Raw genomic sequence first — 25,623 nt, 5'->3', positions numbered from 1 at the left:
CAGTCCTGTTGCCTTCGTGTAATTATGAATATCATCACTATACTGGTCACTGTTAAAAGCATTTCACTTTGGATGACACATGACATAGCCCCTCTATTTACAAGGTGCTTTAAAATCCTCTGGAAGAATCCCAAGTGTGCCTGCGGTTACCACTGTCTTTCTCTACAGACACTGCACAGCACAGGCTGGCATGTCATTGCTGGAGAAATCCACCAACAGGCCCACGACTCCAGAGAGGACAAATCCAGGCCAAAGAAGGACATGCAGGCGTTTGCCCTTTTGCAAAATCTTGGGCAAGACTCCAAAGCTTCTCTCTCCAGGATCTCGGGAGCTAAAGGGAGAGAGGATAATCCCATGAGACCACCACCTTTGGGCAGCAAGCCCATGGTCCCTGACACTGTAGTTCTGCTATTTAATGTGCCTGCTAATCTATTGCTTGCTCAGTGCAGGGATGGCCAGGAATTCTCCTGGTTTTTCCTCCTACATCTTGGTTGGGTCAGATGGGGATGGCCCAATCTGCAAGAAACACTGGTTGGGTGCTTGTAGACTTCCCAATCCTGGAGGGCCCTGTTTGTTGTTGTTGTTGTTTTTAATGTTTATTTATTTTTGAGGGAGAGAGAGACAGAGCATGAGTGGGGGAGGGGCAGAGAGAGGGAGACACAGAATCCGAAACAGGCTCCAGGCTCTGAGCTGTCAGCACAAAGCCCGACACGGGGCTCAAACCCATGAACCGTGAGATCATGACCTGAGCCGAAGTCAGATGCTTAACCAACTGAGCCACCCAGGTGTCCCAAGGAGGGCCCTGTTTATATGAAGGGGCTGGCCAGGGGAAAAATGTTTCTTCTGGATTATAAGATGCTTGATTTTATTCCTAGATGAGAGTTGATTCAGCCATCCTGGAACTTTAAATGAAGCCTTTGAGGGTCTGAGCCCCTGCCACCAGTCCAGGCTGGCAGCTGCATCTGTAGGTGACTTGGGGTGAAGGGTGACCAGCTGCCTCCAGGACCTGTCCCCGCCCTGATTAACTGCTATGGGCAGAAGGAGGCTGTAGTACTTCCTTCTCAGAGAACACTCTAGAGCCCAAGAGAGCTGTAGAAAGTTACACAGGGTCACACCCACAGAACATACACAATCACAGTGAAATGTATACCCAAGACCTGAGTGTAGTTCATTCGGTCTGCACTCAGTGCAAATAATGTCACCGAGCCCTGGAGAATGGGAGATAGTACCAACCCTCGGTCTCCCTCTGACTTAGAAATATAGTGAACAAGCTACAAGAAACTGCAAACTAGAAGATCTTGTCTCCCGGAGGCTCTCACTTCTTTGTCACTCTTCCCTTCCTGGGAACATCAGCCTCTTAGATTCTTCCTGTTCCTCCAAACCCAGGTCCACAGGTTCCCAAACAGAGGGCAGTGCTCTGTGCCCCCGGGGAGGGCAGGGCTGTGGGGGATGGAACCGGCTTGAGGGCCTAGGGCCCCTGGGGACTTCCTTCTCTGTTCAGGGCATTGGGTTTCTGGGCTATCCCTGAGTCCAAGAAAGAGGTGAAGGCTCTCCTCTGGTTGAAGAGGCAGCTCTGCAGGGAGTGAGCCTCTCTGCCCTGTGCAATGCCTGTAGCAGGCACTCAGGGAGGGCTGGGAACTGCGTGAAGGTGCCATACCCAGTAATAACTGCTCCAGGGGCGGCTCTGAGTGGCCTGAGCCTGTACCTGTCATCCTGAAGCCTGGAGGCCCAGAGAAAAGTCCCAGAGGGGGCACCCACTTTTCAGAACTGCTGCTTTTGGGGGTGGGGTGGGGTGTTCTCCTTTGGGGAGCCGGGAAGGTGGGAGAAAGCTGAAGGGACAAGAGCCCTTGGACGAAGGAGTTAACAGTTGAATATCTGTCATATGGTGGCCACTGCTGAGGGCTTACGGGTCCTATAGGATCTCATTTTAACCCCCACAACATCCCTGTGGATTATACTCCTTTAACAGATGCAGAGCCTGAGACCCAGAAGGGGTAGGTGTCTAGACCAGGGGCTCAGCTAGTAAGTGGAAGGGGCAAGATCAGAGCTCAGGCCTGTCTTACTCTGGCGCCCCAATGTGTCCCTTACCCCTTGCCACCGGAACATGCGAATATAAGACTCCCCCTGCCTCTCCTCCATTTACTCGGGGCACAAGTTTACCGGGAGTCTGATCTCTCGGCTCACATCTGCAACCTCTCATCTGGCCGACAGGAAAACCCCTCCGACAGGTCCGGGCACGTGCTCTCAGTGGTAGTAGCAGCAGCAGCAGCGGAGAGGCGCACAGTGGGTCCGCAGAGGCAGAACTGGCGTCTCCCGCCTGCGGCGTCCGGCCGCCCCGGGTCTGGGGCTCGGGCGGGGTGGGGGCGGCGGGAGGGCAGCTCCGCGGGGCTTCGCGCCATGACATCAGCCCTGCTGTGGTGCAGTGTGCAAAGCCCACTGGTTGGCGTGGCCCGGGACACGCCTTCCCCCGAGCGGAACAAAACGGGGCGCGGGCCGGGCGCACCCAGCCGCCACTTCCGAGAACGTTCCCACCCGCGCGCCGCGCAGCCAGCTGCCAGGTGAGTGCGCCCCGCGGCCGCGCGGCCCGGCCCGGTCCCTCCGCGCGCTCCCGGCCCCGCGCTGCACCCGCGCGGCGCCGGCCCGACCTCCCGGCCGCCGCGGCCCCACTTTGCTGGAAAGCAAAGTGGGGCGGCCGGGGGGGGGGGTCGTCGCGGGCCGCGGAGTGGGAGAAGCGGCCACACTTAGCCGGAGCGGCGCTTCCCTTTCCAGGAGGCGCTGGGTGCCTCCCGGCTCGGGGCTTCCTGGCACAAATGGCTCCTGCGTGCGCCTGACCCGGGGTGGCCGGGCTCCCCCACCGCCCGCAGGTCTGGCAGCAGAACAATCAGCGATTCTGCGCGCCACTGACGCTCATTGTACGGCAGGGGGATGAGGGCATCCGTGCCACCCCTTCCCTCACCCTCCCGCTCTGGGAGGAGAACGTGCCGGGGGTGGGGTGGAGGAACCATCTGGCTTCAGGGCCCAGCCTGGGGCATCTGTGCCCTGAGCGCAGGTGCGAGTTTTCACTCTTCTTAAGGAACCAGATGGAAACGATAACATTTCGCCTGCCCCCACCCCAAGTCTTGGTGCCAGGTGGGGACGATTATGCCCACCGTCAGTGTTTTGTGGCCTCAGTCCTTGAAGGCTGGGGAGCAAGAAAGGAGCTGGTGTTGGGCATATTTAAAGCAAGTTGCAAGATGTTACCCCACAAGTAACCTCTGAAGCAGGTGTTGTGTCCACACTCACAGGCGGGTGGGGTGGGGGTAGATATCCTGCATGCTCTTGATCCCTGTGCTGTGGTAAGCTAACCAGGACCTGGGTCTAGGCTGGGAGGAGTAGCTTGGGCTTGGCCCCTCCCTAGAGGCCTGGGGTCCAGCCATCCACCCCGCTGCTCCCGTTGGTGGGGGGCGGGGGGGGGGAGGTGAATGAATGGGCAGGCCCTTCCCTCCCTGACAGGGCTCAGCATTGGGATCCAGTGGCAGTGACACTAAGGAGACCCACTGGGCTCTGGGTAGAAAGTGAGTCATAAGAGGCAGCCTGGAATCTCCGTGAGAGATTGCTTGGAAGGCAGACTGGCTCAGCCTTGACAGATAGATCTGCCACTCAATATACTGGTGACCTTGGACAAGTGACTTAACTTCTCAATGCCTAGTTTCTTTTGGGAAGGGTACTTTGGGAGGTATTGCGCAGACCTGGAACACGGTGAGGCTCCATTACTGTCTTCTGTCTTGTCTTCCCCTTTCCTTCCCAGAAGTTAAGGAGGCTGGAAGTGCTGGCCGTGTCTGTCATCTCAGAGGGCAGGTTGGGGATTTCTCCTGGGGTTCGGGGACAAGGGTCCCCTAGCTTTCGCTCAACAGGTGCCTCCTGACTCTCCAGCCGGGCTCTGACTCAGGAGCCCAGGGTCTCCTCTTCAAAGAGAGACTGTCCTCAGTCCTCAGCTGCTTTCAGGCGGCTTCTATCCCATCCCAGCTGAATGCAGCCTTGCACTGCTCACAGCTTCCCAGGGAATGACCCTTTGCCTCGGGGAGGATATCCGGGGTGGGGACAGTCAGACCGGGCAGGAAGTTTATCCCGCTGAGGGTGTGGTGTGGGCTACACAAGGGGGAGGGGGACACTGCCCAGGCCAAAGGGTCTGGGGGGACGGGATGCAGGAGAGAAGCTGAAGAGCAGGCCCACCGGCTAATAAGGTGTGGGAAATGGGGGTGCCACAAGTTTTGCCTCTGGTCTGCCCTGGCCCCGGGGGTTTCCTTTCTCAATTGTAAACCTCTGCATCTGGACCCTAGCGTCCTCACTGGAGTAGAGTGGTAGCCTGGGAGTGTGGTGTGGATACTCGGTTGGTGGTCAGCAAACATTTGGTGAACCAACGGGGTAGATACAGGCTATTAGTTGCCCTACTGGACAAACAGTTAGCAGCCAGTTTTTCCCTGTGAGCATTACTGAGGACCAGGCGAGGGGAAAAAAGACAGTTTTTATTTTCCTGTGGCTCTCCTGGTGGTGAAAACAAATTGAGAAGGCTTTTTTTAAAAAAAAAAAACAACAATTTTTTTAATGTTTATTTTTGAGAGAGAAAGAGAGAGAGAGAGAGCATGAGCAGGAGAGGGCAGAGAGAGAGGGAGACACAGAATCCAAAGTAGGCTCCAGGCTCTGAGCTGTCAGCACAGAGCCTGACGCGGGGCTGGAACTCACAAACCATGAATTTGTGACCTGAGCCGAAGTCGGATGCTTCACCGACAGAGCCTCCCAAGCGCCCCTGGGAAGGCTGGGTTGATAGGCTGCCAAGGTTTTAAATAGTTTTGTAAGCCCAGCTTATTGTGAAAAGTAGGTTTGCTTGAGGACTGAAGAGTCCTGCATTATACATTTTTACATATTTATTTATTTTCGAGAGAGGCAGGGGAGGGGCAGAAAGAGGGAGAGAGAATCTCAAGCAGGCTCTGCGCTGTCAGCACAGAGCCCAACACGAGCCTCGAGCTCACAAACTGTGAGATCATCACCTGAGCTGAAATCGAGAGTCAGACCCTTAACCCACTGAGCCACCCAAGTGCCCCCTGCATTTTACATTTTGAGGTGTAGTAAGAACTTCTAAACAAAGAATTGCCAGGGAGAACAAAAGGACCTTTCCTCCAAGTCAACCATCTGCCATTACTTGGGCATCTTGCTAAATATCTAAAATTGAGTCATAAAATCGAACAAGAAGTATTAGCATTGACCTTCCTTTAAGGTAATAGTAAGCAGATATCTGCACTTACCGTGCACCAGAGACTGGCCTAAATCCTTCCTGTGTATTATCTTGAACAATCTATGAACAGTCCGATGCTCCCCATTTTAGAGATGAAGAAACTGAGGCTCAGGAGTGATAAGTAACTTTCCCAGTACTACAGCTGGTCAGTTATGGAGTTACCATTCAAAGATAGGCCAACTCTTTCCATGCTCAGTCACTTTATTATTCCTCTTTGCTCCCGTTACATTCCCAATTTCTAAATCAGTTTACTAGGGCAATCGATATCTGCCATTTGTGAAACACACGCGCTTTATACAAAGTGCTTTGCTGTGGCTTATAAAGTACTTAAGGAAGATAAGGCTTTGCCATTATGAACGTGAATGGAGGCAGGGTTAGAACTCATGACCTCAAGGTTTCTGCTGCACGGCCAGGGAGGAGAGGGCGCCCCTGGATGTTAGGTGTCAGATCTAGTGGGTATGCTTTTACCAGGTCTGATGTGTGTTTGAATTTCCAGGCCAGGTTTCCAGGAAAGAAAGGAAGCCTGGAAAAGAGGCTGCTTGAGAAAAAGGCACACACACATACACACACACAGAGTAACTAGCTGTGGGTAGGGAGAGCGGGGGGAGGGGGGGTTGCTGGGTACCAGAGGCTTTGCCTGTGGTTTCCAGTCGTCAGGAATTTCTATGGAAATGACGTGGCTGTACTACGCAGCTCCCCAGGAATTCGTCTGACGTGGGCATTGAGTAATTCCCATGTATGGTAAAGTGTGTAAATACTGAGGCGGCTAGCATTTCCAGACGCTGGTATTTCCAGTGCTTCCCCAGGGCCAGAAAGGCAGCGTCTGACTCCTCAACAGTAACAAAGGAGGAAGAAATAGAAGGTTTGCAGCTGGAGCACAGGCTCGGCCCCAACCAGGCAACAGGACCCTCCTCCCTCCTCTCCAGTGTGCCTGGTGCTCTTTATGCAGGGCCCGGAGGGGAGTGTGGGGGGGATGGAGCCTCCTGCGAAGTCAGCTGCAGACAACCTGTTTTTATAAGGTCCAAGTGCTAATTTGTCTTTGCTTTTTAAAATTCAATCCAAGAAAAATCAGTCAGACCTTTCAGCGTGGGACGACCAGTTGTTACCACTCTGCATTGATATCATTCCAGAAAAGAACCAGAGAAACTTGATCCGTTGACTAGACTGTGAGACCTTATTATAATATAAGATTTCTTGTAGTAGTTTTGAAATATTAAAAAAAAAATCATAGACCTCCCCCTCCTTCTTTTGTTGACCTTCAGGTTTCTAAGCTCCGCAGGGGAAAGAGATCTACTCTAAGAGGCATTAAGAGACAAGCAGGAAGAGACATAACAGTGTACTTGTCAGCTCAGTCACACAAGGGCCATGGACACAAGGGCCATGGGAAGGGAACGCTTCTAGCACAGGGAGAGAGCTGAGCTGGAATGACGGTCAAGTCCCAGGGTTCCACGGAGCCAGGAGTCACCAGAGCTCAAAGATCCTGCCACGTGCAGAGCGGTGGGCCATGTGCAGGTCTGTGAAGACATCGTGTAGCGGGCGATGTGAAGCTGGGGGCAAGTTTGCGGGTTCTTTAAATTATTTGTTTTTAATTTTTAAGTTTATTTATTTATTTTGAGAGAGGGAGCAAGTAGGGTAGGGGCAGAGAGAGAGAGAGAGAGAGAGAGAGAGAGAATCCCAAGCAAGCTCCGCACAGAGCCCGATGTGGGGCCTGAACTCACTGACCGCGAGATCCTGACCTGAGCTGAAATCAAGAGCCGGACGCTTCACCGACTGAGCCACCCAGGCGCCCAAGTTTGCGGCTTTTTTTTTTTTTTTTTTTTTTAAATCAGCCATTCCTCCCCCTCCCAGTGACCATTATTGTCGGGGGAAGTCTATTTCCTGGGCTTTCGGGTGCCAGCTCTTAAGACGTGGGTTCTGAACCCTGATCAACATGGCCCTGCCTCCTTCCCTCATTCTCCTTGGCTGCTCTCCTGACGGGGCATGGAAGAAGAGGCTGAGCTACAGGACTGGAAAGGGTGACAGCTCTCCCGTGTACCTGGCCAAGTACCACAAAGCTCAGGTAATACGAGCAGTGCATTTCTAATTAGACGAACACCTGACGGGTCTCTACCAGACCCAGTGGGTGGGGACCTGAGCTCTGTGGCCAAAAGTCGCTCTTTGACCCTAGGGAAAAAGAGATTTTTGGAATGGGAGAGATGGGATTTTTCCACTGGACGAATAAAGACATGGGATGGTTTGTCAAATCACGGTTTGACGAGAGGAGGCTTTCCTTCAGACACTTGTGGCCGGTGGCTGAGGATTATCCATCTCTGAGATGGTTCCTTGGAGTTCACACATGACCACGCTGAACCCATCACCTCATCCCAACTTTCATGACGTGTGTGAACATGAGCGTCTGTGCCTTACGTCTGCTTCTTTCTCTCTTGCTATGCAAGTTGCCATCTTGAATCCCTCCTCTCAAGATTGAGGATCTAGATATAGCTCTTAATGGGACAACTAGATAGAAAGGTGTGGACAGTTAGCTGCTTATCAGAAGAGGCCAACCCTTGGCTTCTAGCTTCCAGCCGGCCCTAAGGATCCTGACATTTCAGGTAAAGAGCTGACCAGATATTTCTAGCCATTCAGCAGAAAATTCAAGGCCTGTTCTCTGTTGAGATGATCAACGTAGTGAAAAAGGGCAAACCAGAACACAGACTGCAATTGCCAGTGGGAATGTAAGTCTCGGAGGGCACCCGCTGCAAACTCGCCAGGTGGATAATGGGATTACAGAAGATAGCAATGATTCTTGAACACCCAGAACAATATACAAAAGAGCTTGATATAAAGACACAAGTCTCTGCTTGCATCTCAGGCAGCCAGGGGGAACTAGATCCCAAAGAAGGGCAAGTCACTTGTCTCCTTTGCTGGGCTGACAGATCAGCCAGGAATCCGTGGTCCCCATTCGGCACGTTCTTGCTCAAGCCTTGCTCCCTCCAGATGTGGACTAGCTTGGAAGGACGGCAGACATCTGGCCCCACAGCTGGTGTCAAGCTTGCCTGGGCCGGTCCTGTCAGTGGTGATCAGAGGACCGAGGACTTAATGGTATGCCTGGCCCCCTGCCATCACTTCCATATATTTTCATCACTCCTCCGAGCAGCGATTTTAGGGAGCCCATGTATGGTTCAAGTTAGAGACTAGCAAGTTGCAGCTCGGAGAGGAAAGTAAGTTGCTCACGATCCTTCAGCTACGAAGGGATGGAGTGCAGACCCACTTTTCTAACTACTGAACTCTCCCACCTGAACTCTGACCTGGTGAACTTGCCTCCTCAGAGTCTCCCATAGTGCCTCTTGACAGCCAGAACGAGGAAGGCAATTGAGAAGCAGCTAGGTGTCCTCCTAAGCACCCCAGAAACTCTGAGAAACAGGTTTCCTTTTAAGGCCACTCGGCCTCCTGATAGATAGCTGGAATTTGGCTGTTGGAAAGAAGGGGCCGAGCAGGAGGGCGGGGGTGGAGTGAAGAGTGCTCCCTGCCTCTTGTAGGGAGGGAGGTGGCCATGGCTCCCTCCAGCTGAGACTTCCCCACGGCAAGTCCCCTGGAGGGGTCCTCATGTGGACAGAGGGGATGGGGAGCCCATCCACAGGGGTGGTCTGGGACCCTTCCAGTTAGTGAACCATCATTGTTTTTCATCCCGAGGTTCCAGAGCCCTTGTCCCTTCACTGGGCTCCTGAGAGGAGAGCCCCCAGCCAAATGGCCAGGCTCAAAGGAATGGCGCAGGCATCCCGGGCAGATTTTCCTCATTGGCAGGGCCTTGGGTTTCACCCATTCTCCGCCCATGTTCCTGTTTCCCTGGGGCCCTGCTGGAGAACAAGGAGAGGCCTGTATGGAGCTGTGGGTCTCCCCCAGAGGGAGAAGGGCTTTGTATCTGGAAACAAAACACTGTTTGGAACCGGCTCTCTACCACATGGTTAGGGGAACTTTCCTCCTTCGGGGGTATTCCTAGGGGCATGGAGCGTATCCCTTGCTGGTTCAGGAGGTTGGAAAGGGAGGAGAGAGCCACGCGTTGGGGTACTGTATGCCTACTGCGAGCAGGCACACTGAAATACGATGGGGCATCAGCGTGACAGCTGGGGAGGCAGAAGACTCAGAAGTAGCTAAACCCGCATTAGAATCCCTGTCCTGTCTCTTCCAGATGAGTTACTGCTAGCAAGTGCCTAATTTCTCTGAGCCTTGCTTTCCGTATCTATAAGGTAGGCACGTATACCCCATCTCCAGGTGGGGAAGAATGAGATGATTTATGTAACCTGGTGCATAGTAAGCATGCCGTCAATGGCAGGCTGTCATTTGGGGTGCCCTGGCTGCAGGAGTTCTCTGGGGGTGACATCTAGTCCCTTAGTCAGAGGCAGAAGAGAACCTGTGTGGCGTCGTACGAACAGGCACGTTTTTTCCCCAGAAGCTTCCCAAGCAGAGCTCCCCTCGCATGTCACTACAGGTGCTTGAAGCAGCCCTCGCAGGAGAACGGGATGGCTGTGGTTGGGCCACTCTGTGCACAGGCATTGACGGAACACTTCCCACAGGCCAGGTCCGGCGCTGGGCATTGTGGGGGCAGAACCCAGTGATTGTTTCGCCAACCCTGATCATTTGGGAGGTATGGTAACAGGAGACAGCTGGAAAAGGAAGTGGAGACCACGCAGGGGAGAACCTCAGTGTGAGGGGAGTGATTATTCTCAGGCAGCGGGGAGTCACTGACGGCTTTTGAGCAGGGGGAGCCTCCACAAAAATGATCTGGCAGCTGCTTGGGAATGGAATAGGAAAGAGATTCCAGAAGCAGCAAGGCCATAATTGCTGTCTCCCTGGGGCTGCGTTCACTTGTAAAGTAACTTAAACAACAGAGGGAATTTGTTGGTTTGTCTAACTGGAAAATTCAGAGATAGATTGAACTTTAGGTTTGGCTGAATTTGGTGGCTTAATGATGTCATTACAGACTCGGTTTCTTTTTCTTTCGTCTCTCAGCTCTGTCTTCCCTGCTGTCAGCTTCATTCTGAGACTGTTTGTCCCCCTTGGGACAACCACCTCAGAGCCCCTTGCTCCCTGTCCTCACTGGGGGGAAGAGGGACTTGCTTCCAGGAAGTTTTCTCCGAAGATCGGGATGCTTTTTCCTCCAGAGCCCCCAGAACTGCCTTCTCCCATCTTATTGGCTTGAAATGTATAGCTGGCCCACCTTTAAGCCAATAGCCTTGGCTGCTTAGGTTAGATCCAGGCCATGTGCCATGGCTGAAAATTGGGATAGTTGCCAAGAAACAGGTGAATATAGCATGGTGTCTTCTTCAAAGGGGATGGGCTGCGTGAGGGAGAGGCGAGTAGGCTGGGTTAGGGTGCTGGGAAGAGGGCTGGAGAGGAGAGAGCCTATAGGGTCAGCACAGGTTTTGGGGGTGAGTGGCCAAAGGGGAGCATAGAGTGGGGTGCAGCTAAGGGAGGGGGAAGAACCCACCGATATTCTCGGGTGTGGGATAATTCCTCTGTGATGGAGAGAATGGTTGTGGCAGCACGTGCAAAAAATGGAAAAGTCGAGAAAAAGAACAAGTGTGAGAAAAGGCAATGGGTTCAGGTCATGCACGTTGAAACTAGGGTACTTGTGGACCATCCAGGCAGAGATAATCACCTGAACTCAGTCAGATGGACGAGACTGGGCTCAGAGGAGAGGCCGAGGCCAGAGATGTATGGACGTCCTTGGCATGAAAGGACAGCAAGTGCGGTGGGGCCATAGGAGATTGGGGAGAGACGGGGGCCAGGTTGGGACCAGAGGAAACCCCAGCTTTTAGGATGTGGGGGGACAAAACAGGGGGGAATGAAAATGTGTCTATCTCCTCCGCTGGGACAAAACCTTGCTGAAAATCCCCGTGCTCATTGTGATATTTGAGCCCCAGTGACAGTGATGAGCCAGCACCACCAACACCCCTTTGCCCACCTTAAGCCCTGCTTATCAGCCTGCACACTTTTACTGAGTACCTCTACTGGGTCCCAGGCTCTGCAGAAATGCCCCAAGAGAACTTGGCCCTAGGGCATCCTTCGTTCATTCCTCTGCTACTTATTGAACACCTATACGAACACCTGTATGCCAGGTGCTGTGTAGGGTGTGGGACTCCGTTGTGAGCACGACCTAGACCTTCTTGTTGAGCTGAGGCCTATGTCCACAGTCAGGTGGGAAGCTCTCCAGCAGTGGAAACCATGTCTTCCTCTGTCCTTGACATTGATTCTTGCTGTCGGCACAAGTCCTGCTCCCGGGGCTCTGGATAACTCATCCCTGTTTTCAGCATTTCCTGATAGGCTCCTGGTGAGTTTTCTCCTTAGGCGCCTTTGCATCCTGAGTCAACAGCCCCCTCTGGCCCCGTCCCCCCTTCATTTCCTAACACCCTGCATCATCCTATACGCACCCCATCCTGGGCTACCTCATCGCCCATCTTCTACCCACAGTCGCCCGTGCCTTGCACGGGAACCCGCCCTCCATGAACTTCTGTCAAGAAAGGGAAAGGGGTCCGCGTGCCTGGGTGACTCAGTCGGTTAAGCATCTGGCTTCAGCTCAGGTCATGATCTTGTAGTCCATGAGTTCAAGCCCCATGTAGGGGTTTGTGCAGACGGCTCAGACAGAGCCTGGAGCCTGCTTTGGATTCTGTCTCCCTCTCTCTGCCCTTCCTCCGTTCTTACTCTGTCTCTCTCTCAAAAATAAATAAACATTTACAAATTTTTAAAGGAAAGCCAAAGGGTCATCTGCGTCCTTCGGTCATATGTCTGTTGAGTGAGGGAGTGAAATGGAAGGAGAGAAGCTGATCCCATCAGCCGAAGGGGATCCAGGCTCTCCAAACTTCTATGGCATTTACCTTCTGTGCTGCTTTCTGGGGCATCAGGTACCCACTGGCAGCAGGCCTGTCCTGCAGTCTTGGGCTTCTGAGTTAATAATAATTAGTGAATGCCAACTCTAGGCCAGCCCCTGTGTCATGCCTGTGACATGCCCTACCTCATTTGATCCCCAGAAATAATCTATGAAATAGCTTTTGTTTTTCTCCTCATTTTATACACAGAAATCAAAGTTTAGAAAGACCAACTACCCAAAGACAGGGCCCCTGGGTGGCTCAGTCGGTTAAGCGTCCAACTCTTGATCTCAGCTCAGGTCTTGATCTCAGGGTCATGAGTTCAGGCCCCCCAGCTGGGCTCTGTGCTGGGCATGAAACCTACTTTAAAAAAAAAGTGTGGGGGGGGGTGGTGGCGGGGGGAGAAAGACCAACTACACATAGCCAGTGAGTGGTGGGTTCAGAATTGGACCCACCCCATCTGGCATCAGGACCTCAAGTCAGAACCAATACGTAGAGCATCTCAGAGCTGGTCTTGAGCTGCCTGCTTTGGACTCACCAGAGGTGCTTTTTAAAAACCCAGATTCCTGTACTTCATTTGGGGTCTGGTGTGGTGCTGGTCAATCTGATTTCGCAGAAGTCCCCTGCCCCCCGCACCCCTAATGGGCTCTAAAGCTTGAGAACTATGCTCTGTGTGCTGCCTCCTACTTAAAATTTTCTCTGGGTTTCTTGGTGAGCTATATCATACACATAAAGCAGCATATAAAGCCTTCACGTATAGTTCAAAGAATAATTATAAAGTGCCCATATGGCAACCACCCAGGTTAAGGGGCGCCTTAGCAGCCCCTCTGGAGACCCCCAAGATGGTTGTGGTCCTTTCCCTGTCTTAGAGGCACCAAATCTAAGATAAGAGTTTGTGATAATCATTCCCTTGTTTTTCTTTATAACTTCTCCACCCATGTGTTCATCTCTCGACAATATGAATTGTGTCTGCTTGTGAACCTTACACAACTGATTTGTGTTTTGTGAACTACACTTTATCCACTTCTTTGGCTCGGGTGCATCTCTGTGAGATTTATCCCTGTTGATGCATGTAGCAGAGGGTTCAATTTATTGCAACTACAGCCTCCTAGAGCTGGTATTCTTATGCTTGTTTATACTGTTTATTTTTTTTTTTTTAATGTTTATTTACTTATTTTGAGAGAGAGAGGCAGAGAGAGAATGTTTATACTTGTTTATACTGTTTATTTTTTTTTTAATGTTTATTTACTTATTTTGAGAGAGAGAGAGGCAGACAGGCTCCGCTCTGTCAGCTCAGAGCCAGATGTGGGGCTTGATCCCATGAACCGTGAGATCACGACCTGTGCCGAAATCGGGAGTCGGGCACTTAACCCCCTGAGCCAGCCAGGTGCCCCTGCTGCTTATTTATGCTGTTTAGTGCCTGGCACAGGCTGAAAGTCAATGGTTGCTCAGTGCACATCTGTTGATGGCTCTGGGGCAAGAAGCCAGGAGGAAGTGCCAGGGCTGGGGGCCCCCACAGGTGCTCCGCTCCCCCTCTTTCTGTCCTTGGTCTGCCTGTGGCTCTTCTGTCATGGGCAATCTGTGTTTCCATCTCCCCGTAAATTTAATTCCCGTTTCTGTGTCCCGTTGCAGAATGCCGAACTGGGGCGGAGGCAAGAAATGTGGGGTGTGCCAGAAGACGGTTTACTTTGCGGAAGAGGTTCAGTGTGAAGGCAGTAGCTTCCATAAATCTTGCTTCCTGTGCAGTGAGTACGCTCCCCGGGCCCTGCTGTCGTTGTCGTTGTCGTGGGGACTGGGTCTGGGCCCGCCCCCACAGGCTGGGCCTGTCAACACCCCAGGGAACTGGCCCCATGGGATGTAAACAGCTTGACATTTGGCTGGAGCGCAGCTGGGGAGGGAAACACTTAAGGGCCTCTTTGTTCCGCTCAGAAGCTGCTTTCTAAGGGGACGGGCTGGCCAGAGCTGGCGGGGGTGGCAGCCGCTGGGGGGCTGGGAGCCAAGCTTTCAGACTTGGTTAGGGAAACTTTCCACTCTGCTTTCTCCTCTTTCTCTCCCTGCCACAATGCCATCATTGAAGAGGAAAACATAAAAGTTTTACCCAAATTATCACTTGTTAAGAGGCTGCAATTTTATGGGGACACCCGAGTCTGGGAGAAGAACTGGGTTCTCCCTTCTTCCGCCCCCTTCTGAGCCTGCCTGGTCACTTCCCTCACCTCCCATTTTGCTCCAACAGTCTGGGATAAGAGGAAGACAGATCAGGCAGGCAGGCAGATCTTTTGGTATCCTCTCCCAGTAACCCAGAGCAAGAGTGGCTCGAATCACAAGCCTGGATGAGTCCGGATCCTGACCCCGACGGTGTTTTCAGAGCACCCAGGAAGCAGTGCCTCAGGGAGGCGCCCCCCCCCCCCCCCCCCCCCCCCCCGCCATTTCTAAATGACTCAGTTCACTGTGATCAGAACAGAGGGTCTGGGTCAGAGGAAGAGGTATTTTCAGCAACACGAGTTTTCCTTGAGGGCAGACAAGAGTGGGAGGCAATGGAATGTCTTAGTTAAGCCCTGGGTTTCTTCAGCCAGTCGGCCAGAGTTCTAATCTGAATTCAGTTTTGGTTATCTGGGTGGTGGTGATGGGCAAGTTACTCAGTTTCTCTTTGGGTTGAGTTGCCTCATGGTGACAGGGGAGCTAACAATACTTATCTCACGGGGTTGTTGCGAGAATGAAAAGATAGAAGCTTGGAAAACCAAGTCCTTACCGCAATCGATACATGATAGGCACTGCCCCGGACATGCACGCGGTGCCTATGGGACTGCAGGCAATGTGGTGTGGTGGCCTCACAGGGCGCTGAAGTCCCACCCCACCTGAGAGATCCAGAAAAGGGGTCCCGTTCATCCTACATCGCATGGAGCACAGTTGGGGGTGGGTGTCTGTGGCCCCTCTGTTCCCAGGTGATTTGTGGTCCAGAGTAGGAGCCAGATGGGCCAAGGGCCGCCTGGTCACCGGATGTTCACCAGATCTCTACCTGCTGCTGGGAGACTCAGCCGGAAGCCACCCAGCACAGGGCAGCAGGGGCCCACACCCTGCGCAGCCAGCCACAGGGGCAGCCGGAGGGCTGTGTCTGATGAATGGGAGTAAACGAGCCCTGGTGGGGCCTAGTTGGCCTCTAGCCCGCAGAGGAGGCCGCAGACAGCCGCATCTCGTTATCAGCAGTTCCCTGCACTTAGGAATTTTCAAGCCGTTTATTTTTTCAGAAGGAATAAGCGGGCTCAGCATTGGCTAGGAAAGAGGGTCTGGGCTGCTGGGGTCCATAGGGCTTCTGTCTTTGCTCTCAAATGTTGCTTAATCACTAGAAGCGGCCAGCTGAGAGGCCTCAGTCCTGCCTGTGGAGGAGTGGCTGTTAGTTGTGGTTGAGGGAAGTCAGGAATTTAGGGGGTGGCATAGGACGATGGGAGCAGGCCTGGGGCAGGGTGTGAGGGGGTGTTGAGGACTAGAAACAGTTGTGGAAAGTCAGGCCGGGGAGCAGGGCTGGGAGGGGGTGTTGTGAAAGTAACAGCCATAGGGAAGGATCTTACGTCTGCCTGGGGTCTCAGGGCCTGCACGGTTCTTAGTATCTGAGCCCAAAGAGGTTCCGGCAATCAGGTGTCTCCACAACTTGCTTATTCCTGGTGCCAGAACGGCATTTTGCACATTTGTTTATGATTGGAAGGAGCGCCCCTTCTCTCTTTCAGAGAAGTGGGTGTGAAGTGTCCAGGTTGAATTCAAGAACTCAGAATAACCCTCAGAGAATCAAAGCACCTTCCTTCCTAAGTTTCTTCTGAAGGCTCTTTCCTTCCTAAGGCTAGCAGAGTATGGGCCTGGGGGGCATTAAGGGCCACAGTCCCTTTGCTGGCTGGGCCTCTGACCGTTTGGGTCCTTGGCTGTGGCTTCTACTCAGCATGGCACCTACGTTCCCTTTCCTGAGGGCCTGGGACAGACAGGAGGAAGACAGGATGATGTAATAAGAGTCGGGGAGAATGGCTTCCACCCTGGGCTTGGCCTCTGACCTGAAAGCAGGGACAGAGAGGGTCTAGTATACACCTGTGGTCTCAGCAGGGGTGGCCAGTTCTTGTTAGCAGGCGGGAGAGCTCGGCGCTGCAGCTGGGGTTCCGGCCTGAGGCTGTGTGGCCTTCTCTGAGCTGTAACCAACTCCCTCCTGGGCAGGGCAGGGTTGAGCAGCCAGCCCTGTGGAACAGTGGACCTGGTCTGACCTAACCCCATGGTGGTGAGTGATAGAACTGGGCTGTTTCCCGGAACCGCAGAGCACAGGGGAAGCTCAGAGGAACCCTGCACGCCCTCTGACACCAGCATCGCCTCGCCTGCAGCTGAAATTTCGGGTCGGTTTTCACCCGCTTGGTCCCACATGCTTGGCCTACCTGAAGGGGGTCTCGGGCAGGCAGAAAATAGCCAGATATGGAAATCAGGCTTGGTTCTGACCCAGCCCTGCTTCTGGCCAATTCTGTGAGCTTAAACTTCTTTGTGGGCCTTGGTTTTCCTTCCAGAGAGAATCCCTCTCTGTTTTGGGGTGGGGTGAGGGGGCTCCGACCTCTCACCTGCGGCTTGCCTCTTGCCCGTATTTCAAAACAGCATCACCAAAAAGGCCTCACCGAGCCTGTGGCATCTGGAAGGATATTTTCCCGACAGGTGCATCACTCACCACAACTAAGTCTTTTTTTATCTTAACACTTGGTAGAAATTTAGTTAGGCCTTCATTCAAAATTCCCTTTGAGTCTTTGGTGGAGCCTCCAGGTGACCAGACTATATTGCCCGCATGGAGGTGGAAGGGCAGAAGGTCTTGGGGAGAACAAAGCAGAGCAGAAACCCACAGGGTGGTCTCGACTCCGGTTCTGGGGTTCTGGAAGTCAGGGCTCAGTTGGCCCTGCAGGGAGCCACCTGGAGGCTAACGACTTTGTAGGCCCCGCTGTCTCCTCTGGGCTGAGCTCCTGTGACTCCTGATGATGAGTCGAAATAGACCTCTGCTCCCCCAACTGACCTCGTCTCTGCTTTCTGCCTTCCCTCTGGTTTTGGAATTCCCAGTTCAACTTGGGTCTTACGGGAAGCAATTCCAGGCCGACTCCTGACTTCCTGCCCTAGAAGGGAATGTTGGAGCGTGCCGTTCTCTCTCCCTCCTTCCTGGGAGCCAAGCCCCAGGGGAGGTGGTGGGAAGTTCCATATATGGGCTGCCCAGAACACTGGAATGAGGTGGGAATGTCAAGGGCAAGACCGGAGGGTCCTTATTTAGTCTGAATTCTCCAACCTGGAGGGCAGGGTGAGAGAGGAGCTGGCAGAGGGCCCGACCCTTTAAAAGCCAGAGGATGGCAAGTCGCAAATTGCTGAGCTGAGAGCCTTCTCACAGGGAGGTGAGAGGCGTAGCTTCTCCAGTGGTTGCTAGAGGTCTCCCTCTTCAGGACATGTTTGAGGATATGGTCCAGCTGGGCACACTGGACCGCCATACTTAAGGAACCTCATCGAACCAAATTAGCATCGTAGGATAAGACCTAAGCAAATAAAGTGAGGACGAGTCTCTTGAGAGAAGTAGGTGGAAGTTGGGAGCACATGATCTTTTGAGGCCTGGGCCTGTCCTCCCTCCTCCCTTGTGTCCCCTCAGTACTAACTTTATATATGATACTAGTAAGAGCACCCAACATTTATCATGTACCTCCTGCGTATGGGGTATTGTGCTAAGCACGCTACATGCAAGATCTTATTTAGTTCTCCCAACCACCTTTTGGGGTAGATATTATTGTCTGCGTTTACAAATGGAGACACCGAGGGCCACCTGGCTGGCTCAGGCAGGAGAGCGTACCGCTCTTGATCTCAGGGTTGTGAGTTCGAGCCCCACGTTGGGTGTAGTGATTACTTAAAAAAAAAAGAAACAAATAAACAAAAAAACCCAAATGGAGACCCGGAGGCTAGCAAGGCAAAATAACTTGCCCATCACATACAGGTCACACAGCTGCAAAGAGAAAGAGTTGAGATTTGATTCTGGGCAGTCTGACTGCACAGGGCCCCAGGCTCCACTTCATGGGCACAGGCCTCTTCTGAGATACACAGGAAGATATATGAGACTCACAGGCTTTCTGAAGCTCATCCCTTTCCAATCTCCCATACCCCCGGGGTTAGGAATTCTTCCCCGAGTCTGACCTCAGTTCTCCTGTGGCAAACTGTTTTCTGAGATCAGAAACTCCAGATCTTGTTGTTGTGATCAGCATGACCCACATCTCACTCTAAAGCCCACCATGCTGGGTACTTAATAAATAGAAACCTGCTCTTCTGGGTGCATCACTTCGCCTGTGCTCCCCGCACCCCCAAGCATGCAGATTGTTTTTTTTTTTTCAGGGTCCCATTGCTGGGAGCAGGAAAACCCTGCCCTTCTTCCTTCCTTTCTGTTTTCTTCTCTCCTGTTGGGACCCATGGTCTCTTTGTCAAGAGCAGAGTGAAGGCCCTCAACACCTTTCCTGTGGCTTGGGGTCAGCCTAGCCCGTTGCCTCGCAACCTGGGGTGCACTGCCGCCTGGCGGGTGTGAAGGTGGAGAGGACGGAGGGGGGCACACGTGGGCTCCTGTGAGAGGTGGCTGGGCCAAAATTTCTAGAATTAGGCCGCGCAGATCTCCTCCCTCTGTCCTCCCAGCTGATTGGCCATCTGACCTCCATTTCCAGGCTGCTCCTGAAAGATCAGGATATTAGTTATCAGAGGGCCCAGAGAGCTTCAATGGCAGGGGGCTTGCAGTGAGCAAGCGGCTCACCCCAGACCCGGCTCACCATAGTCACTTCCCTCCTCAGTGGTCTGCAAGAAGAATCTGGACAGCACCACTGTGGCTGTGCATGGTGAAGAGATCTACTGCAAGTCGTGCTATGGCAAGAAGTATGGGCCAAAAGGCTATGGCTACGGGCAGGGCGCAGGCACGCTGAGCACCGACAAGGGGGAGTCTCTGGGCATCAAGCACGAGGAGTGAGTACAAGAGTCTCACCACTTTTCCTTGGCTTCTGTCCTCCCGCCCCCGGGTCCTACACATCGTCACTTTTGGTTAAGCAGCGGAAGGCTCAGAGAGCCCCTGATTTCCTTTTTTTTTTTTTTTTTTTAAATTTTTTTAATGTTTGTTTATTTTTGACAGAGAGAGACAGAGCATGAGCGGGGGAGGGGCAGAGAGAGGGAGACACAGGATCCGAAGCAGGCTCCAGGCTCTGAGCTGTCAGCACAGAGCCTGACGTGGGGCTGAAACTCACAAACCGTGAGATCATGACCTGAGCCAAAGTCGGACGCTTAACCGACTGAGCCCCCCAGGTGCCCCAGAGACCCCCTGATTTCCAAGGTAGGACTAGAACACCCCAATGAGCCAATGAGAGGAGCTGAGGGTCCAGCGGGGGAAGAAAACAGGACAGGCTCCACCCTGTATGGAGAGTGCCACCTATATTTTTATCAGAGTTGGAGCTTAGAGAGGCCCCAAGAATTACTTTGTCTAATTTCCCCTTTTCTCTGAAGAGAAACCCCAGCCCAGGCTCAGTGGCTTGGCTGGGGGTCGCACAGCCAGTGTCTGAGCCAGACCTGGGTTCAGAAGCAGCCCCATTGCCAGGCCAGTCTCATTCCCTCCGCCGTCTCTCGCCCACTGTCAGGGGAAGTTATCTCCCTTCCCTGGAAAGACTACAGGGTTTCACTGGCACCCACCGACCTCTGGCCTGCGGAAACAGTGGCTGTTGGCAGTCAGCCTGGCCAGCATCTTGACCTTGGGGGGAATGGACAGAAATGACAGATGAGTTAGCACATTTTAGCCAAGGTCATTGCCCCAGAGGGAGTGATTTGTCAGCAGATTTCTCCTGGAAAGACTCTGATAATAGGCAGGCTGCAGGCATGGGGACCGGAGGAGGGCAATTCTTAGCAAACGAGGTGCTAAATGATGCCCGTGTTTTAACTCAGTGACTGAGGGGAGTACAATGCTTCTGTGAAAATAGCATGGTGCTGAGCTTTGGTTTGTCCATCTGTAAAATGGGAGATGACCTTGGAGGCCCTGGCCGGGAGAGCTGCCCGCTACCTGGCGCGAGAGGAAGGCAGAGTCATGCCCACACAGGGCCAGCTGCACTCATGTTCCTCAGTGAAAGTCATCTCACCGCATGTCCTTTCCCACACAGGGCCCCTGGCCACAGGCCCACCACCAACCCTAATGCATCCAAGTTTGCCCAGAAGATTGGTGGCTCTGAGCGCTGCCCCCGATGCACCCAGGCAGTCTATGCTGCCGAGAAGGTGATCGGTGCCGGGAAGGTAAGGTGGCTTCTGGGGAGATGGGGTGCGGGGAGACGGGCTGGTGAGACACCTTCTTGAAATGTGAGTCCTAGAACTTTGTCCTAGAACGCTGACCCTGGCTTTGCTCTAGGGAGCCTGAGCACTGGGCTTGAACTCCCTCCCTTCTAGGGAAGGAGGAACCCTTTGTCCCTATGGGTGGCTTGTCTCTGTGCCTCTCCATGTGCAAGGACTGAGGAAGGCACCTGTGGGCTCCTGGGAGGGGTGGCTTGGCCAGCATTCTTACTCCTGAGGAAAACAGGCCCGCCATGGATGGAATTGATTATTAAATGCTTAGGGGCAATTTATAGGGAGTTGTAAAGATCAATTTGCGTCTCTAGAGTTGGGGACCACAGCCCCCTAAGGGTGCAGGGATGGGTTTCAAAGGAGCTACAAGCCCCCTAAAATTATATGCAAAATTTTGTAGGAACATGTCTGTCTCTGGGAAGAAGATCCATAGCTTTCATCAGATTTTCAAAATGATTTGTGATCCCCAAAGTATTAAGAACCACTCAAAAATCTATATACCTTCCATGTCATAAGTTGTAGACTCCAGGAAGCCCATCCGTGTACTCCCAGGGGAGAAACTTTCAAGGTTCAGGGCTGATCAGAGCCTCCTGGGAAGCTTTTGCAAACTATTTCTGACCACTACGTATGCCCTTCCTCTGTGGACCCCCAGTCCAGGCCATGGTAAGAATCACTGTAGTGAGCCCGCATCCTAAGTGAGACAATCCCATCTCGCAGAGAGGCTGCAGTGGAGAAGAGGCGGGAGAATTGGCAGTCACAGAGTAGCGGTCAGAGAATCACAGAAGAGGCATCTTCAATATATGGCCAGAGAGGACTTCGGGATCTCCACAGGAAGCCCAGATGGAGGGGTGATGTGGCCAAGGCAAGAGCCTGTCTGCAACTCTTCTGGCTTTGGGTCTTGGCTTTCAAGCCATGAGGAAGGTGCCCGGGACCAACAGATGGGGAACTAACACTTGGGCTCCATCTAGACCTTAGCAGGCTGTCATTTTAACCCTGACAGTCCTGGTCGGAGATAGGTATCATTATCCCATTTTACAGATGAAGAAGCTGAGCGTCGGAAGCATTAAGTAATTTGCTCAGACCTCCTAGCAAGGCAGTGGCTAGGCTAGGAGTCAAGCCTGGGTCCATCTAACTCCAAAGCCCATGCTCTTACTACTGTCCACTCTGCTTTGGGCTGTCTAACCTCTTTGAACCCACTTCCACAGCTGTACAATGGGAAGGGATCATGAATCCTAGCACGATGATGATGAAGACCTTGGACCCTAGACAACCTGGTTTGAAACCTAGTTTAGCTGCTTACTAGGTGTGCAACTTTGGGCAAATCATTTCTCTCTTCTGAGCCTCAGCTCCGCATCTGTAAGGTGAAGCCAGTGATGATCCCTGACAAATAGAGTTGTTTTACACATTAAATGAGAATGCACATTCAGGACCCAGTGCAGTGCCTGGGACGTGCTCAGTACACAGCGGCTATTGCTGTTAGGGTTATTACTATTATTACTGTTATTGTTTACTTTTGGGGATTCTTGTGAGGCCAAAATGAAGATCTTCGCTACTCATTAAATGATATGAAAACAGGAGATATTAATCTTATTGTTAAGTTGGCATCTTTCCTGCTCACAGTGTCTCACTAGGAGATTAGAAAATTATGAAAACTAGCGAAGAATCCGTATGTGCATTACCTAGACAGGGTCTCAGTTAAGGCTGTAACTTCTAAGGGATAGGATAAGAGGATTTGGGGTTCAAGCAGAAAAGGTTGGGAGAAACTCCCACCTACCTCTCTTTGGCCTTGGCCAGGAAAGAACTATTGAGGAACAGGAGTGCTTTCGAGTGCTGAATGAATGAGCAAAAAAGGGTCAAGCTTACTTGGAGGGAGGGCTAGGCAATGAGGGGCGGGTGGTGGTCCATATGCAATTCAGCCCTGCTCCAGCCTGGAGAGTTGGGGTAGCAGCCCCTGCTTTGCAGAGGAGGAGGCAAAGGCTGGGTGACCGCTGAGGTACACAGGGTGCTGGGAAGGAGACTAAGATCTGGCCCACCTCCCCCTCCCCCGCATCTCAGCTCTCTGGACCCTGCCGTCCCTGGAGCATGGAAGGTCTGGCAGCCAGGAAATCTGAGGGGATCCATTTTCCTTTCTCATTCTCCAGCCCAGGCTGTGCTGAGGGAGGCTCTTTGACCTTAAAAGGCTTTGTTTTGTCCTGCCTGCGTGCTGCCTGCCCCCAGCTTTCCTGGTTTTGCAGAGCTGTCCACACAGCAGTGGCTTAGCCTGCTCAGCTGTGGCTAATGGGAACAGGGTGCTGAGAAGTCTTCCTGTCTGTGCTGGCTCCCGTCACTGTGTACAAACCTGAGCCGGCTTCTCCCCCGGCAGGCTGTTTGTTAGCCCTGTGTGGCCTCCAGGCTCCTCTTAGAACCACAGAAAGCTTTCTGCGGCCCCTGGAGAGACTGCACTTTTCAGGCCTTTCTCTGTTCAGATCAGCGTACTTCACAGACCCCCTTGTTCCAGAGTAATACTAGATATGATTGGTTCAGGGCCTCCTCTGGGCCAGGCCTGTGGCAGGCACGGTACCCTGCTAAAGCCCTCTAGTCCCCAGAGCTACCTAGCAAGGGAGATACCACCAGCCCACTCTCTGCGAGGGGATGGCTTGTGGGTGCACAAGGCACCCAGTTCTAGAACTTCAGAGGCTGGGCTGGTTCCGATGGATAGGACTTCCAATAGCCTGCGCTGTGGCCAGGCACCATATGTGAATATACGCAGATCTCCCATCCATCCTGCAAGGTAGGCAGGGGGGTGTCCCAGAGCAGGAGATGACAGAGACTGTGCAGCAGTAAGTGGCAATGCCAGGACGAGTCAGGAGCCCATGCCCACACTGCTAACCCACAGGCAGGTCCGGAGAAGGCTTGTCTGGCCCTGCCTGTGGAGAAACAGCTGCTACCTTGGTGGTGGTCCCACCCCCTCACCTACCCTTTGTGGTGCAGCTGGTGCCATTGCAACACTTTCTTGAAGATGGCATGAGGTAGTTCGTGGTCCCTGGCCTGCTTCCTCCTCTGCCTGGCCCCCCAGGCCACATCCTCCCAGTGGTACCAGCTGAGCAGACTTCCCAAGGGTCTTGAGCCCTTCCGCCCCCGTCCTCATGTCAAGGGGGATGGGGCTGGGGGTGGAGGGGTAAGGGACACTCTAGCCCCTGGTGGCAGCGTTAACTCTTTCCTTCCCTACCCAGTCCTGGCATAAGTCCTGCTTCCGGTGTGCCAAGTGCGGCAAAGGCCTCGAGTCCACCACCCTGGCTGACAAGGATGGCGAGATTTACTGCAAAGGTGGGTGGTTGCACTTCTAATGCGAGGTCCAGAGGTCTGAGGGGGTCGGGGGCTAAGTAGTTATGCCCTTGCTAAATGTTAAACCAATTCCTGGCCTCGGGGTCGATTGCAGAGCTTCTAATATGACCCTTCACTTTACATAGGAGGAGACAAGCCAGAGGGCAAAAGCGACTTGACCAGAGTCATATGGCCAATCGGGGCAGGATGGGACCAGAACCCGGCCTCCTAACTCCTAGTCCGATGCCCTTATAGCAGACAGTGCTCCAGTGGGAGGGCTGGGAGGTGTGGCCTGAAGGAGGAGGAGCCAGGCCTTACACTCACCGTACTCTCCACAGGATGCTACGCTAAAAACTTCGGACCCAAGGGCTTCGGCTTTGGGCAAGGAGCTGGGGCTTTGGTCCACTCTGAGTGAGGCTGCCGCCACCCACGCACGCTGCCCACTCCCGTGCTTTTCATCGCCTATCCTTCCCAGCAGCCTCGGCGACCTCCAGGATTCTTCCTCCCTCTCTTAGCCCTGCCACACATCACTAATGACCTGAACTTGGGTGTCTGGCCCCCTTTGGTTTGGAGTCTACCTGAGGTCCCACCCCTCTAAAGGGCTCCCTCTGCCTGGGATCTGACCCGTCACCAGAAGGAGACCTCAGTGTTTCAGTGTAGGTGGGACCCGACCCCTCCTCCTACACCCCGCCCCACCGTCCTCTGTTCTTGGCCTGTTAGGCTGAGTGTCTGTCATCAACCTGCCAAGATCCCTGAGCCCACATCTCAGATCCCAGAGGAGCAGTAGGCCCAGTGGGGAGGGAAGCAGGACCATGATGGGGCAGAGGAAGCTTGTGGTTTATTGGATCCTGGAGATTCTCCTCTGTGGGTAAGAGGGTGGGCTTCTTGGTGTCCCTTAGAATAGGCCTGGGATGTCCCAGCTCCGGGAGTTATTAGGTGGATGCAGAAAGGCACAGAGAAAGGGCCATGGACTGTAGGAGCCACTTGCTTCTCTGGGCCTCTTGCCTCTGAGGCTCTGGGGACCTGGTGTCCTCCCCTTCCGGATGAGAGAACAACTTAGGTCTGAGAGCCCCAAAGTCAAGATGTGGTCTGACTTCCCCAGGAGTCTAGTTCCTTGTTTGACAGAAGCCCTAATGAAACACCCCCAACACATACTTTCATTTATCAGTGGCCCCAACCTGAGGGTAAATAGCTCTGCCCCTACCCCTGGGTCCCGAGGCTATGGTGGCAGCTCCTCTCGTCACAGCACAGACCAGGCCAGTGCTCTGTTCTTACCACTCCTGCTTGACCCTCGGATGTGGAGGGAGGCACACGCAGCCTCGGTCTTGATCCGGACACCCCTTCCCTGTGTGCCCAGTCCTCAGGACCCCACCTGCCCACTCGGGGCCTCGCCCCTTCCATCCCACCCTTCTCCAGGGACCCTTCCCCGGCCACATCACTCCCATCCCTTCCAGGCCCTCCCACTCAGGAGCAGCAGGAGGAAGGGGAGGGGCTGGGTCTCGCTGCTCCCAGTGACTGAAAGGACCACACTATATGGAGCTGTCACCTGGAAGGGGCTGCAGGCATGAGCTGTATTCAAGCTGACTTCTCATCTGGTCAATAAAGCTCTTAGAACAGAATTCTGGCGTCCAGATCCTTCGTCCGTGAGAGGACCACTACCCACAGGGCTGGGAGGGAACTTTGACAGAACGATCAAATTCCTAGGAGGTTAGGTGGCGATAAGTAGGGTTTGTTCCTGTTTTTCCAAGGGCTGCTCACTTTCTAGTATCAGTTCTAACAAACGACACTGCCTGGAATGACCCGACCAACCAAATCCTGCTGCCTTGCCCCGTCTGGCCGCCACTCCCATATCTGGGTGGGAAAACTCTGTGG

General features: G+C 53.3%; 1 protein-coding gene across 1 annotated transcript; it reads left to right on the top strand.

Annotated features, from left to right (window-relative positions):
• Positions 1-2,453: 2,453 nt before the first annotated feature.
• Positions 2,454-25,370, top strand: CSRP1 (cysteine and glycine rich protein 1). Its single transcript, XM_042975951.1, has 6 exons — positions 2,454-2,558; positions 13,750-13,862; positions 18,930-19,098; positions 20,274-20,403; positions 23,661-23,754; positions 24,090-25,370. The coding sequence occupies exons 2-6, from the start codon at positions 13,751-13,753 to the stop codon at positions 24,164-24,166; spliced, it is 582 nt and encodes a 193-aa protein (XP_042831885.1). The 5' UTR covers positions 2,454-2,558; position 13,750; the 3' UTR covers positions 24,167-25,370.
• The last annotated feature ends 253 nt before the right edge of the window (positions 25,371-25,623 follow it).

Source organism: Panthera tigris, chromosome F3 (assembly GCF_018350195.1).
Source record: "Panthera tigris isolate Pti1 chromosome F3, P.tigris_Pti1_mat1.1, whole genome shotgun sequence".
In the NCBI taxonomy this organism is placed as follows: domain Eukaryota; kingdom Metazoa; phylum Chordata; class Mammalia; order Carnivora; family Felidae; genus Panthera; species Panthera tigris.
This window is presented reverse-complemented; position numbering and strand designations above follow the sequence as displayed.